At 41.9% G+C, this 14,152-nt stretch overlaps 1 protein-coding gene across 1 annotated transcript; it reads left to right on the top strand.

Annotated features, from left to right (window-relative positions):
- Positions 1–241: 241 nt before the first annotated feature.
- On the top strand, positions 242–1,090 carry LOC109210891. Its single transcript, XM_019374366.1, has 2 exons — positions 242–271; positions 351–1,090. The coding sequence occupies exons 1-2, from the start codon at positions 242–244 to the stop codon at positions 786–788; spliced, it is 468 nt and encodes a 155-aa protein (XP_019229911.1). The 3' UTR covers positions 789–1,090.
- Positions 1,091–14,152: the final 13,062 nt, after the last annotated feature.

Raw genomic sequence — 14,152 nt, 5'->3', positions numbered from 1 at the left:
TCTGATATTTTGGCAAAAAAAAACCTAAGCTTAATGAACATATTTCAAAGGAATTAAATTAACAATAAAATTTTGTTAGAGAATCCTTTGGTACCGTTTGGTTGTCAGAAAAGGAAGGTGAAATTGTTGAAAGATTTCCTTTTTTCTTTTTTGGTTTGTTGAGCAGCAAAGTTTTAGGAAAAAATATCTCACGGCAAAAGTTGGGACAATTTCCTTCTTACCATTTCAAAGGAANAGGAACATGAACTTCGATGATTGGTTTTTCCATCGAGTAAGTTTTCATTACATTGTTAATTCTTATTTGTAATACTTCTTTAGCATCATTATTTTATTTATTTATTATTATACAGATTGTGCAAATGCGCAAGAAAGGAAATTCACAAGTAAGTTGCAAGTTGTATTCTTTGGCTAGAGGTCCTTTTGATGGAGTCCAAAGATTCAAAGGGTACGAGATAAATGGCTTTAGATTTCATACTAAGAAACTCGAAGGAAATAGGGTGAAGCAAAATAGTGGTGTTTTAGTACGAGGAATAATGAATGGCCAAAATATAAATTATTACGGTACTCTGACCGAAATAGTAGAACTTCAATATCTTGAAGGTAAACGGATTGTTTTATTTAAATGTGATTGGTTGGATGTTGATCACATTGGAAAAGGAGTGAAGATAGATAAACATGGCTTTGTTAGTGTCAATACTAAACGAAAGCTAGCAACAAATGAACCATTTGTTCTTGCATCTCAAGCAGAACAAGTTTTTTATGTCAAGGATAATCTTCATCCCAATTGATCCATTGTCTTGAATGGTCATTCTACTTATTTTACTGGTGGTGCTCTCAGTGAAGAAACTTTTCAACAAAATGCTCAAGAGTTCTCGTGTACATTTGAGGAAGATGAAGACTTTATGAACTGGAAAAGAAATGATCTTGACGTTATCAGCACTAATGTTACCTTAGACGATGATATTATTGAAGACATCGAATCAGAACCTGAAACTGATGATGAAGATTTATTACTGTAAAATATTTAGAAGTCTTATATGCATATTTGTTTATCCTCAAGTAATGTTAAACTTTTACTTATTTATTTGAGATGGTGTTTAGTTCTTTATTATTTTAAAGAATTTATGTATTACTTTATTATATTGATGAATTACTCTAATTGAATATGAGTTAATATTCAATAGTGTTGACTTGATAATTTTATTTGGATTGAGTTGAATGATCTTTTCTACCAGGTGTTACGTTGATGGATTCTTAGGGGAAACTATGGCGAATTTTTTATTAAATTAATAAATAAATATTGTTAAACATAGCATAGTTGTTTATAGAAATAGATTCTCGATGCATGACACTTGATTTAGGAATAGCTATGTGATTATAAGAATTTTAATAAATTTCACACTTGAATTTATAAACTCTAACAAATTCAACCAAAGTCCCTTGCATTCATTCCAACTAATGAATTAGTGACTGAACCTCTGTCTTCCTACTCTTTATAATTTTGTTTCATAATTGTCGCTAGGCGTGTAAAATGTTTGTCCTCTTTTTATAAATACAAATGTTTCTATATCTCTTGATAAGGAAAACCCCAATTAAGAAATTATCTATTATGAGTTTTATATTTTAGATGCTCTTTGCGTGTCAAATTTTTTAATAAGCTTCTAAAATAGATTTTTCGTTGAGTTGTCTCGTGTAGGCTTTTCCTGAGCACATATGTCCCAACAGTTGCTACAAGTTTTGAAAATTGTAGCAAGACTATTTTTTTTAGCTATGGAATTATGTGCAAACAAATGTATCGTGGCTAGAAGATTACAATTGCTACAGTGACTTCATATGCATAGCAAAACTTAGAATTAGCTACAATATTTATTGTAGCTATATAAATTCGTGGCTATTTTATTTTTGCCATGATATTCATCGTAGCTATTGAGCTAATTATTGCCACAACTTTATAACTTGAAGCAAATATATTCGATATTTTATTGACATAATTTATTGTGGCTAAATATTTATTGTTGCTACAATAAATTAAATGCGTGGCAAAAACTAACAATTAGCTACAAATTTATAATGTAACAGTAAATGTGTCGCTATTTTTGCAGTTATTGTCACGATACTAACCAACTATAGCAAAAAGTAGGAATTAGCTTTGCCAATTTACTTTTTGTAGGTAAGAAATTTCACCAAATTGTGAAAAGCCACGAAATTTCAATTTTTATGGCTATTGCTAGATAATAGCCACGCTTTTTTTATTCGTAGCAAAGAATTCGTAGCTGTAGATGCATAATGTTATAGTGATTTAAGTATTTTCTGAAAGTCGGCTGGCCTAGTACCGTCGATAGGCGCCATCACGACAGGGTAGATTTTTGGGTCGTGACACCCTGTGCCCAGGTATACCTTTCGATCGGGCAAGTTTTCCCTTAATATGACTTGTTCCAGCTCCTCGACCGTCGATTTAGTGGCATCGGAACCATCAGTGGCTATAAAAGATCTGGGAACCCCGTAATCATCATCCTCGCCTTCCCCTTGTTTTTTTGAATCTGCCGAGGATGGTATCAGTGATTGCTATTTGGCCCCGTTTTTGACCATCTAGTTTGGATACTTCGATATTAAGATTGTCGATTCCAGTATCACCTCCTCGACTGCGAAGATTTCCTTGGCAGCTGGTTGTTCACCGTAGACTATTTTGACTCCGCTAGGTGTTGGGAATTTCAGTACTGATGCAGTGTCGAGGGAACAACCCTCATGTTGTGGATCCATGGCCTTCAGAATAAAGCGTTGCACCTCATGTCTCCTTCGATCACATAAAATTTAGTTTTCTGGATGGTCTTAGCGTGTTTACTGGAAACGTTATCTGGCCCTTAGTGGTTTCACAGGCCATGTTGAATCTATATAGAACTCGGACTGCAGACAAAATTTGGTCTTGTAGAGCAAGCTGCTCCACGACCCTCAATCGAATGATGTTGGCCGAGTTACCCGGATCAACTAACACTCATTTAAATCTAATTTTATTCATGAGTACAGATATAGCCAGAGCATCATTGTGGGGTTGTACAATCTCTTCCGCATACTCATCGTTGAAAGATAAACTTTCTTTCGGTATGTAGTGTGACGACCCGGCCGGTTGTCTTAAGAATTAACGCCCCGATCCCCCATTAACTGCTTCCCCTAAGTTCATTTATGCTATTTTGGTTTGCCGGGACGTTCGGTGTTGAGTTTCGGAGAGTTTTGGGACACTTAGTCCCTAAATGAGAGCTTAAGTGTTGAAAAATGGTCCGTAGTCGGAGCAGTGTGAAGACGACCTCGGAATGGAAATCCGATGGTTCCGATAGCTCTGTTAGGTGATTTCGGGGTTGGGAGCGTGTTCGGAATGTATTTTGGAAGTTCGTAGCTCATTTAGGCTTGAAATGCCGAAGTTTGAATTGTTGAAGTTTCCGGTCCGATAGTGAGTTTTTGATCCGAGGGTCGGATTGGAATTCCGGAAGTTGCAGTAGCTCCGTCATGTCATTTGGGATGTGTGTGCAAAATTTCAGGTCATGCGGACGAGGTTCGGTTAGGTTTTTTATCGAAAGCGTGTTTTGTTGGAATTTGAAGTTCTTAGGCTTAAATGATTGATTAATTCGGGTTTCCGGTGTTGTTTAAGGTGTTTTGAGGGTTGGTGCAAGTTTGAATGAGGTATTAGGTGTTATTGGTGCTTTTGGTTGAGGTCTCGGGGGCCTCGGGATGATTTCAGGTGGTTAACGGGGAGATTATTGAAGTGTTACAGCAGCTGGTTATTCATCTTCTGGTATTTTCGCTTCTGCGGCTTGGGAACCGCAGAAGCGGAGCCGCATAAGCGGCTGGATCATCCCAGAAGCAGTTTGGGCAGAGTTTCCAGGCATCGCAGATGCGGAGGAAATTCCGCAGGAGCGGCCTCGCATCTGCGAGAAAATAGCCGCAGATGCGGCCATTTGGCTTTGTTTGGAACCGCAGAAGCGGTGGATAATCCGCACAAGCGGAACCACATAAGCGGTTGACTGGACCACAGAAGCGGATGTGGCTGGTTTAGTGAGAGTCGCAGAAGCGGCTCACTTTCCGCATAAGCGGGACCGCAGAAGCGGTCCCTTGTCCGCAGAAGCAGAAACACCTGTTCAGAAAAGGGAATTTCGAGGGTTGGGTTTCAAAAGTTGGAAAAATCAATTGAGAGCTCGGGAGAGGGCGATTTTGAGTGGGTTTTGAAGTGAAGATCATTGGGTAACGTTTTCTTAATCCCTTTTAGTTGTATTCCATCAATATACAGCTTAATCCATCATCTAATTTCGAATTTGGCATCAAAATGGGAGAAAAACTTCTTAGACTAAACCATTGAGTTTTGGGTGAGCATTTGACCTCCGATTTGGGGGATTTTTATATGGTTAGACTCGTGACAGTACGAGGGTTCTGAAAAGTTGAAAATTATCCGATTCCGAGACTTTGGCCTGAGGGGCATTTTGGTCATTTTACCTATTTTCGCGCCTTAGCTTTGAATTATATAGTAGAATCAGTTGCTTGCGATGTTATTTACGATATGTAATTGTATTGAATAGATTTGGGCCATTTGGAGTCGGATACTCGTGGCAAAGGCGTGGTTTCTAGTTGATTTTGTGCCGGTTCGAGGTAGGTGGCTTGTCTAACCTTGTGTGGGGGACCTTCCCCTTAGGATATGATATTTGGTAATTGAATGCCTTGAACGTGAGGTGACGAGCGCGTACTTGAGCTAATTGTTGAAAATCCGGCGTTACTTTGAATATTTAGACTGAGTTTCTTTCTTCTTTGCTTTATTTTACTTGCAATTATAGCCTGTGTTAGTTTAGAGAAGCATGTTTAGTCGACTTACCTGCCTACTTGTTTTAATTTGCTTTGTTTGTATTTCGTGAAGTATGTAGGGCTAGAATTTACTGTTACTTGTTATGAGTTGAGCATTTATTCCGATACTCATGAGCTGTTATTGTGTATTTAAATTTGGGACTACGGGACGACATCCCGGGAGATCCCCTGCACGTGTTTACGATCGGGACTGAGGTGCGAGATACCAAGAGATCCCTGGCACATTTTTATATATTGAGGATACCAAGAGATCCCTGGCATATTATTGAGGATACCAAGAGATCCTCGGGATACCAAGAGATCCCTGGCACATTTTTATATATTGAGCAGACCCAGTCAGAGTTCAGGCACCCGACACGCCTACTGCCACTACTACTCCAGCCCTTCAGGAGACTTTGACTCAGTTCCTGAGCATGTTTGGTACGTTGATTCAGGTTGTACCGACTACTTCACAGATCGGGGGAGGGACCCAGACTCCCTTCGCCCCCACTCCAGAGCAGCGAGTTCCCATTGGTTAGGTTCCTGGTGTCATGGCGACACAGCCTGTGGTCCCAGTTCAGCGGGTGTTGAGGACCTCTCGCCAAGTAGGAGACAGGTGGGTCCAGGAGAGAGAGGACAGACGAGGTTAGGAGGGAGAGTATAGAGGAGTGAGTAGACCTCGTAGATTGGGGAGGCCCGCTGGTCCTTATTTTTGGGGAAGAGTACGACACGATAGAGGCTTTGTGGGTCAGCCAACTTAGTTCGCATCTCAGATTCCACATAGGGTTTCAGGTGTTCAGGGGTCTCGGAGTACCCGTATTGCACAGTTTCCACCCCCACGTCGGCCGCGAGGTTGCTTTGAGTATGGTGACACACGTCACATGGTTAGGGACTGCCCCTGACTTGGTAGGGGTGCATCTTCACAGACTTCTCGGCCACAGCGTGCCCCGCAGAGTTCCCAGGCCATGGTTACAGCCCCAGTTGCTACCCCACCTACCCGTGCCGAGGCTGTTGCCTCCAATTCTGTCACCACAGGTATTATACTGGTTTGTCACAAAGAGGCACCGGTTCTATTAGATTCGGGCTCTACTTATTTTATGTGTCTTCTTATTTTGCTCCGCATTTGGGTGTACCTTAGAATTTCCTTGAGTTTCCCTGTTTATGTTTCTACTCCTGTAGGGGATTCTCTTGTTGTGGACCGCGTTTATCGGCCATGTTTGATTACTATTCGTGGTTTTGAGACCAGAGCGCATTTATTGTTACTCAGTAAGGTTGATTTTGATATTATTTTGGGCATGGACTGGTTGTCGCCCCATTTTGCTATTCTTGATTGTCACGCCAAGACCGTGACGCTGGCTATGCCAGGTATTCCGCGTATTGAGTAGAGTGGTACTTTAGATCACACTCCCAGTAGAGTTATCTCCTTTCTTAAAGCTCAGCGTATGGTTGAGAAGGGGGGGGGTGCCGCGTATTTAGCTTATGTGAGAGATATCAGTGTTACCCCTTCTGTTGATTCAGTTCCAGTGGTACGGGATTATCTCGATGTGTTTCTAGCTGATCTTCCGGGCATGGCGCCCGATAGAGACATTGATTTTGGCATTGATCTATTGCCGGGCACTCAGCCCATTTCCATTCCTCCGTATCGTATGGCGCCTCCTGAGTTGAAGGAGTTGAAGGATCAGTTACAGGAATTGCTTGGTAAGGGTTTTATTCGGCCCAGTGTTTCACCGTAGGGTGCTCCTGTCTTGTTTGTGAAGAAGAAGGATGGTTCTATGCGTATGTGTATTGATTATCGTCAGTTGAACAAGGTTACAGTGAAGAACCGTTATCCTTTTCCTCGTATTGATGCTTTGTTTGACCAGCTTCAAGGCGCACAGGTGTTTTCTAAGATTGACTTGCGCTCAGGGTACCAGTTGAACAAGGTTACAGTGAAGAACCGTTATCCTTTGCCTCGTATTGATGATCTGTTTGACCAGCTTCAGGGCACACTGGTGTTTTCTAAGATTGACTTGCGCTCAGGGTACCATCAGTTGAAGATTCGGGAGCCAGATATCCCGAAGACTGCCTTCAAGACTCGGTATGGTCATTACGAGTTCCTTGTTACGTCATTTGGGCTGACCAATGCCCCAGCAACTTTCATGCATTTGATGCACAGTATGTTCAGACCATATCTTGACTCGTTCGTCATTGTTTTTATTGATGATATTCTGGTGTATTCCCGGAGTCGGGAAGATCATGAGCAGCACCTGAAGACCGTGCTTCAGACCTTGAGAGAGAAGAAGTTATATGCAAAGTTCTCAAAATGTGAGTTTTGACTGAGTTCTGTGGCATTCTTAGGCCACGTGGTTTCGAGTGAGGGTATTCAGGTGGATCCGAGGAAGATAGAGGCCGTACAGAGTTGGCCCAGGCCGTCCTCAGCTACAGAGATTCGCAGTTTCCTTGGTTTGGCGGGCTGCTACCGTCGCTTCGTGGAGGAATTTTCGTCGATTGCGGCCCCTATGACTAGATTGACCCAGAAGGGTGCCCCATTTCAGTGGACAGAGGAGTGTGAGGCGAGCTTTCAGAAGCTCAAGACAGCTTTGGCTACAGCCCCAATTTTGATGTTGCCTACCGGTTCGGGGTCTTATACTGTCTATTATGACGCCTCGAGAGTTGGCCTTGGAGCGGTGTTGATGCAGGACAGTAGGGTGATTGCCTACACGTCCAGACAGTTGAAGATACATGAAAAGAATTACCCATTCCACGACCTTGAGTTAGCTGCCATTGTTCATGCCTTGAAGATTTGGTATCATTATTTGTACGGTGTGCCCTGTGAGATCTATACTGATCATCGGAGCTTGCAGCTCTTACTCAAGCAAAAAGGATCTAAATATGCGTCAGAGGAGGTGGTTAGAGTTGCTGAAGGACTATGACATCACTATCTTGTATCACCCGGGCAAGGTCAATGTAGTGGTGGATGCCTTGAGTCGCCGGGCGGAGAGTTTGGGGAGTTTGGCATATCTACCAGTTTCAGAGAGGCCTATGGCGATGGATGTTCAGGCCTTAGCCAGCCAGTTTGTGAGGTTGGATCTTTCGAAGCCCAGTCGGGTTCTAGCTTGTGTGGTTTCCCGGTCCTCCTTATTTGATCGTATCAGGGAGCGGCAGTATGATGACCCTCATTTGCTTGTCCTTCATGACAAGGTTCAGCATGGTGATGCCAGAGATGTGTCCATTGGAGATGACGGGGTATTTAGGATGCAGGGCCGGATTTGTGTGCCCAATGTTCACGGTCTTCGAGAGTTGATTCTAGCGGAAGCCCATAGTTCGCGGTATTCCATCCATCCGGGTGCCGCGAAGATGTATCAGGACTTGAGGCAGCACTATTGGTGGAGGCGGATGAAGAAAGATATAGTTGGTTATGTGTCCAGATGCCTCAACTGCCAGCAGGTGAAGTATGAGCACCAGCGCCCGGGTGGGTTGCTTCAGCAGATAGAGATTCCGGAGTGGAAATGGGAGCGCATCACCATGGATTTTGTATCGGGACTCCCATGGACCTTGAAGAAGTTTGATGCCATTTGGGTCATTGTGGATCAGCTGACCAAGTCCGCTCATTTCATTCATGTGTGTACCACTTATTCATCGGAGCGGTTGGCGGAGATTTATATCCGGGAGATTGTCCGTCTGCATGGTATTCCAGTTTCTATTATTTCGGACAGAGGTACCCAGTTTACATCGCGTGTTTTGGAGAGCCGTGCAGCAGGAGTTAGGCACTCGGGTGGAGTTGAGCACGACGTTTCACCCCCAGACGGACGGACGGACAGTCCGAGCGCACTATTCAGATTCTTGAGGATATGCTCCGTGCATGTGTGATTGAGTTTGGAGGGTCTTGGGATCATTTCTTGCCATTGGCGGAGTTTGCTTACAAAAACAGTTATCAGTCCAGCATTCAGATGGCGCCGTATGAGGCCTTATATGGTAGGAGGTGTAGATCTCCGGAGGGTTGGTTTGAGCCGGGTGAGGCCAGGCTATTGGGCACAGAGTTGGTTCAGGATGCATTGGAGAAGGTTAAGGTGATTCAGGATAGACTCCGTACAGCCCAGTCCAGACAGAAGAACTACGTGGACAGGAAGGTTCATGATGTTTCATATATGGTTGGTGAGCGGGTTCTGCTTCGGGTTTCACACATGAAAGGCGTCATGAGGTTTGGGAAGAAAGGAAAGTTGAGTCCGAGGTTTATTGGCCCTTTTGAGATCTTGTGGCGAGTTGGGGAGGTTGCCTATGAGCTTGCCTTGCCTCCCAGTTTGGCCGGAGTTCATCCGGTATTTCATGTTTCGATGCTCCGGAGGTATCACGGTGATCCGTCTCACGTGTTGGATTTCAATTCAGTCCAGATGGACAAGGATATATCCTATGTCGAGGAGCCAGTGGCTATTTTGGACAGGCAGATCAGAAAGTTGAGGTCAAAGAACATAGCTTCAGTGAAGGTTCAGTGGCGGGGTCAGCCGGCCGAGGAGGCGACTTGGGAGACCGAGCAGGATATGCGCAACAGCTACCCTCATCTTTTTACTACTTCAGGTATGTTCTCTATGCTCCTTCGAAGACGAACGAATGTTTAAGTGTAAGAAGATGTGACGACCCGGCCGGTCGTCTTAAGAATTAACGTCCCGATCCCCTATTAACTGCTTCCCCTAAGTTCATTTCTGCTATTTTGGTTTGCCGGGACGTTCGGTGTTGAGTTTCGGAGAGTTTTGGGATTGAGAGCTTAAGTGTTGAGAAATGGTCCGTAGTCGGAGCAGTGTGAAGACGACCTCGAAATGGAAATCCAATGGTTCCGTGAGCTCCGTTAGGTGATTTCGGGGTTGGGAGCGTGTTCGGAATGTATTTTGGAAGTTCGTAGCTCATTTAGGCTTGAAATGCCGAAGTTTGAATTTTTGAAGTTTCTGGTCTGATAGTGAGTTTTTGATCCGAGGGTCGGATTGGAATTCCGGAAGTTGCAGTAGCTCCGTCATGTCATTTGGGATGTGTGTGCAAAATTTCAGGTCATTCGGACGAGGTTTGGTTAGGTTTTTGATCGAAAGCGTGTTTTGTTGGAATTTGAAGTTCTTAGGCTTAAATCATTGATTAATTTGAGTTTCCGGTGTTGTTTAAGGTGTTTTAATGGTTGGTGCGAGTTTGAATGAGGTATTAGGTGTTATTGGTGCTTTTGGTTGAGGTCCCGGGGGCCTCAGGAAGATTTCAGGTGGTTAACGGGAAGATTATTGAAGTGTTACAGCAGCTGGTTTTTCATCTTCTTGTATTTTCGCTTCTGCAGCTTGGGAACCATAGAAGCGGAGCCGCATAAGCGGCTGGATCATCGCAGAAGCAGTTTGGGCAGAGTTTCCAAGCGTCGCAAATGCGGAGGAAATTCCGCAGGAGCGGCCTCGCATCTGCGAGAAAATAACCGCAGATGCGGCCATTTGGCTTTTGTTTGGAACCGCAGAAGCGGTGGATAATCCGCACAAGCGGAACCGCATACGCAGTTGACTGGACCACAGAAGCGGATGTGGATGTTTTCTTGAGAGTCGCAGAGGCGGCTCACTTTCTGCATAAGCGGGACCGCAGAAGCGGTCCCTTGTCCGCAGAAGCGGAAACACCTGTTCAGAAAAGGGAATTTCGAGGGTTGGGTTTCAAAAGTTGGAAAAATCAATTGAGAGCTTGGGAGAGGGCGATTTTGAGTGGGTTTTGAAGTGAAGATCATTGGGTAACGTTTTCTTAATCCCTTTTAGTTGTATTCCATCAATAAATAGCTTAATCTATCATCTAATTTCGAATTTGGCATCAAAATGGGAGAAAAACTTCTTAGACTAAACCATTGAGTTTTGGGGTAAGCATTTGACCTTCGATTTAGGAGATTTTTATATGGTTAGACTCGTGAGAGTACGAGGGTTCTGAAAATGTGAAAATTATCCGATTTCGAGACTTTGGTCTGAGGGGCGTTTTGGTCATTTTACCTATTTTCGCGCCTTAGCTTTGGATTAAATAGTAGAATCAGTTGCTTGCGATGTTATTTATGATATGTAATTGTATTGAATAGATTTGGGCCATTTGGAGTCGGATACTCGTGGCAAAGGCGTGGTTTCTAGTTGATTTTGTGCCGGTTCGAGGTAGGTGGCTTGTCTAACCTTGTGTGGGGGACCTTCCCCTTAGGATATGATATTTGGTAATTGAATGCCTTGTACGTGAGGTGACGAGCGCGTACTTGAGCTAATTGTTGAAAATCTGGCGTTACTTTAAATATTTAGACTGAGTTTCTTTCTTATTTGCTTTATTTTACTTGCAATTATAGCCTTTGTTAGTTTAGAGAAGCATGTTTAGTCGACTTACCTGCCTACTTGCTTAAATTTGCTTTGTTTGTATTTCGTGAAGTATGTAGGGCTAGAATTTACTGTTACTTGTTATGAGTTGAGCATTTATTCTGATACTCTTGAGATGTTATTGTGTGTTTAAATTTGGGACTACGGGACGGCATCTCGGGAGATCCCCTGCACGTGTTTACGATCGGGACTGAGGTGCGGGATCCAAGAGATCCCTGGCACTTTTTTATATATTGAGGATACCAAGAGATCCTCGGGATACCAAGAGATCCCTGGCATATTATTGAGGATACCAAGAGATCCTCGGGATACCAAGAGATCCCTGACACACACACACACATATATATATATATATATATACATATATATATATATATTGAGGATACCAAGAGATCCTCGGGATACCAAGAGATCCCTGGTTATCATCCTTGTTGTGAGCGGTATCTCCTTGCGATTGCCTTATTTCTGTTTTTCTGTTACTGTATCCTTGTTAACCTGTTTAGATTCTTGCTGTAGACTATCATTATACTGTTTCTTTATCCTGTCGTTTATTATTTATTTATCTCAGTAGGGCCCTGACCTTCCTCGTCACTACCCGACCGAGGTTAGGCTTGGCACTTACTGAGTACCGCTGTGGTGTACTCATGCCCTTCCTGCGCATGTTTTTCATGTGCAGATCCAGGTACCTCTTCTCAGGCGCACTATCATTGAGGCGAGGAGATACACGGAGACTTCGAGGTATATCTGCCGCGTCCGCAGACCAGGAGTCTCTATTCTGTTCCAGCTTTAGTATTTAGTTTATTCCTTTTTCTCTCAGTTGTTTAGATATTCTGGAGTTAGAGCAGCGTACTATGTTTCTGTTAGCCTGTGGTTCCCGTGAGTTTTCGGGTTTTAGGATTTAGCTCTAGACTTCCGCATTTCTTTTGAGTTGTATAGGCCGAGCGGCTTTATATGCTGTTATTATTTTAATATGTTTAGCTTTATTCAACCATTTCGCAAGTTAAGTTGTTATTTCTGCATTGATAGGCTTACCTAGTTGTAGGAACTAGGTGCCATCACGACATGTTCATGGAGGGTGAACTGGGGTCGTGACATGTAGTCTGGAGTTCATTTCTCCCTAGTGATGGATACTTTGGTGCGTTTCAACATCGGCCCTTGTGGGATATCGACCCCACCAATGATCATGTTAATGATGTGTTGAGGTTGTTCTTGTTCTGTCGGTTTGTTAGAATCCATGTTCCTGAAATGATTCTTGGCTCGGTCGCTCAAGAATTATCGAAGATGCCCCTTGTTGAATAGTAGGGCTACTTCCTCTCTCAGTTGTCGACAATCTTCCGTTCTGTGACCGTGAGTGCCATGATATTTGCACATCTGGTTAGGATCCCTTTAGGTTGGATCGGATTGTAGAGGTTGAGGCCATTTTGTATCTTTGATGCGCCCATAAACTTAATCAGGTCCTTGATCAAATTCTGATACCACTGTTGGATTGAGAGAGGTGTTCATAACACGATATTAGACACCTATGGCCCTAGGACGACAGTTGAAAGGATATTGGATACGATTAAATACTTGTAGAATTAGTGATTGATCAAGATGGAATCTATCAACTCTTGGTAATGAGTTTATGCTCCATGTTGTAGAAAACTATAACCGACCAAATTAAGACCTTGGCCAGGGCGATTGAATGAAAGAAGAAAATATTTTCTTAGGTCAGTCAATGGTCGATTGTATTTGACATGACACATAGTTGGTCGCCTATTATGATTTGACAGTTGAACCACATCCTAGGGTGACCCAGAGCTATAAGGACAGAAGGAATTAATACATCATTCTTCTACAGGTTCGTGAGAGTAATTTAGATAATTCATGATATTCGATCGTTAAGGAGTGTTGGTAGATGCAACCCTTGATTAGTATATTGATGTATTCAATTTACTACCGGCTTAGTATTGAACCTATGGGGTCGCACACTAACGAGTGTTCTGGTCTTTGATAAATGATTAATTACTTTATTAATTGATAATTAAATAAAAGAATTTAATAAGTGAAATAAATTTAGTTATTAGTCCAAATGAAATATTATTATATTCTTTGCTAGCACATAGGATATAATCAATATTGTGAACATGTTGAAGTTTTCTATTTTAAATAGAAATTTAAATTATATATCTTGGTTAAAATATTGATGTGATATATATAATTAATAGTTAATTATATAAGGGATATATATATATATATATATATATATATATATATATATAAATATTATTAAAGACTGGATTGTGAAATTAGATTAGGAATTGAATTCCTAAAGAGTTCGGCAAATTTAACTCATTGGAATGGGATTTAAATTTTACAATAGGAAAATATTTTTAAAGCTAGAATCCAGGTTTGAATTGGATTAGGTATGTGAAAGCTCATAAAGGAGAATTCCAATTGGAATTGGATTCCATACAGAGTTCGGCAAATTCAAATCATTGGGATGGAATTTGAGTTTTATAACAGAAAAATATTTCTAAAGCTAGAATCCAAGTTTGAAATGGATTAGGAATGTGAAAGTTCATAAAGGAAATTTCCAATTGGAATTGGATTCCATAAAGAGTCGGCTATGAAATTTCCAGCATGTGATTTGCACTTTTCAATGGAAATTATGTGTGTGTGTATATATATATATATATATATATATATATATATTGTGAGTCCTGATTTAGAATAAGAGATATAGATCTTATACATATTGTAAAGTCACGCAGAAATGAAGAGAGTTATTCTTGAGAAGAAAATTACTTTGAGAAAGTAATAGTGCAATACAAAGACAAGATAGAAAATACTAGTATAAGAAAATTGTTTCTTGTTTTTCTACCTTTGAGTTGAGAGTTTTGACAAAAATTGCAACACAATATTTTCATTCAATTTGTTCGCAGGGTTTCATTGACCAAAGAGTTGATAGCAAGGATCAGTCTCGGTGTGGATACGCATAGAGTCTTCATACTATC

This window comes from Nicotiana attenuata, unplaced genomic scaffold (genome assembly GCF_001879085.1).
Source record: "Nicotiana attenuata strain UT unplaced genomic scaffold, NIATTr2, whole genome shotgun sequence".
Classification (NCBI taxonomy): domain Eukaryota; kingdom Viridiplantae; phylum Streptophyta; class Magnoliopsida; order Solanales; family Solanaceae; genus Nicotiana; species Nicotiana attenuata.
Note: the sequence above shows the minus strand (reverse complement) of the source record. Positions and strands in the feature narration are given on the sequence as shown.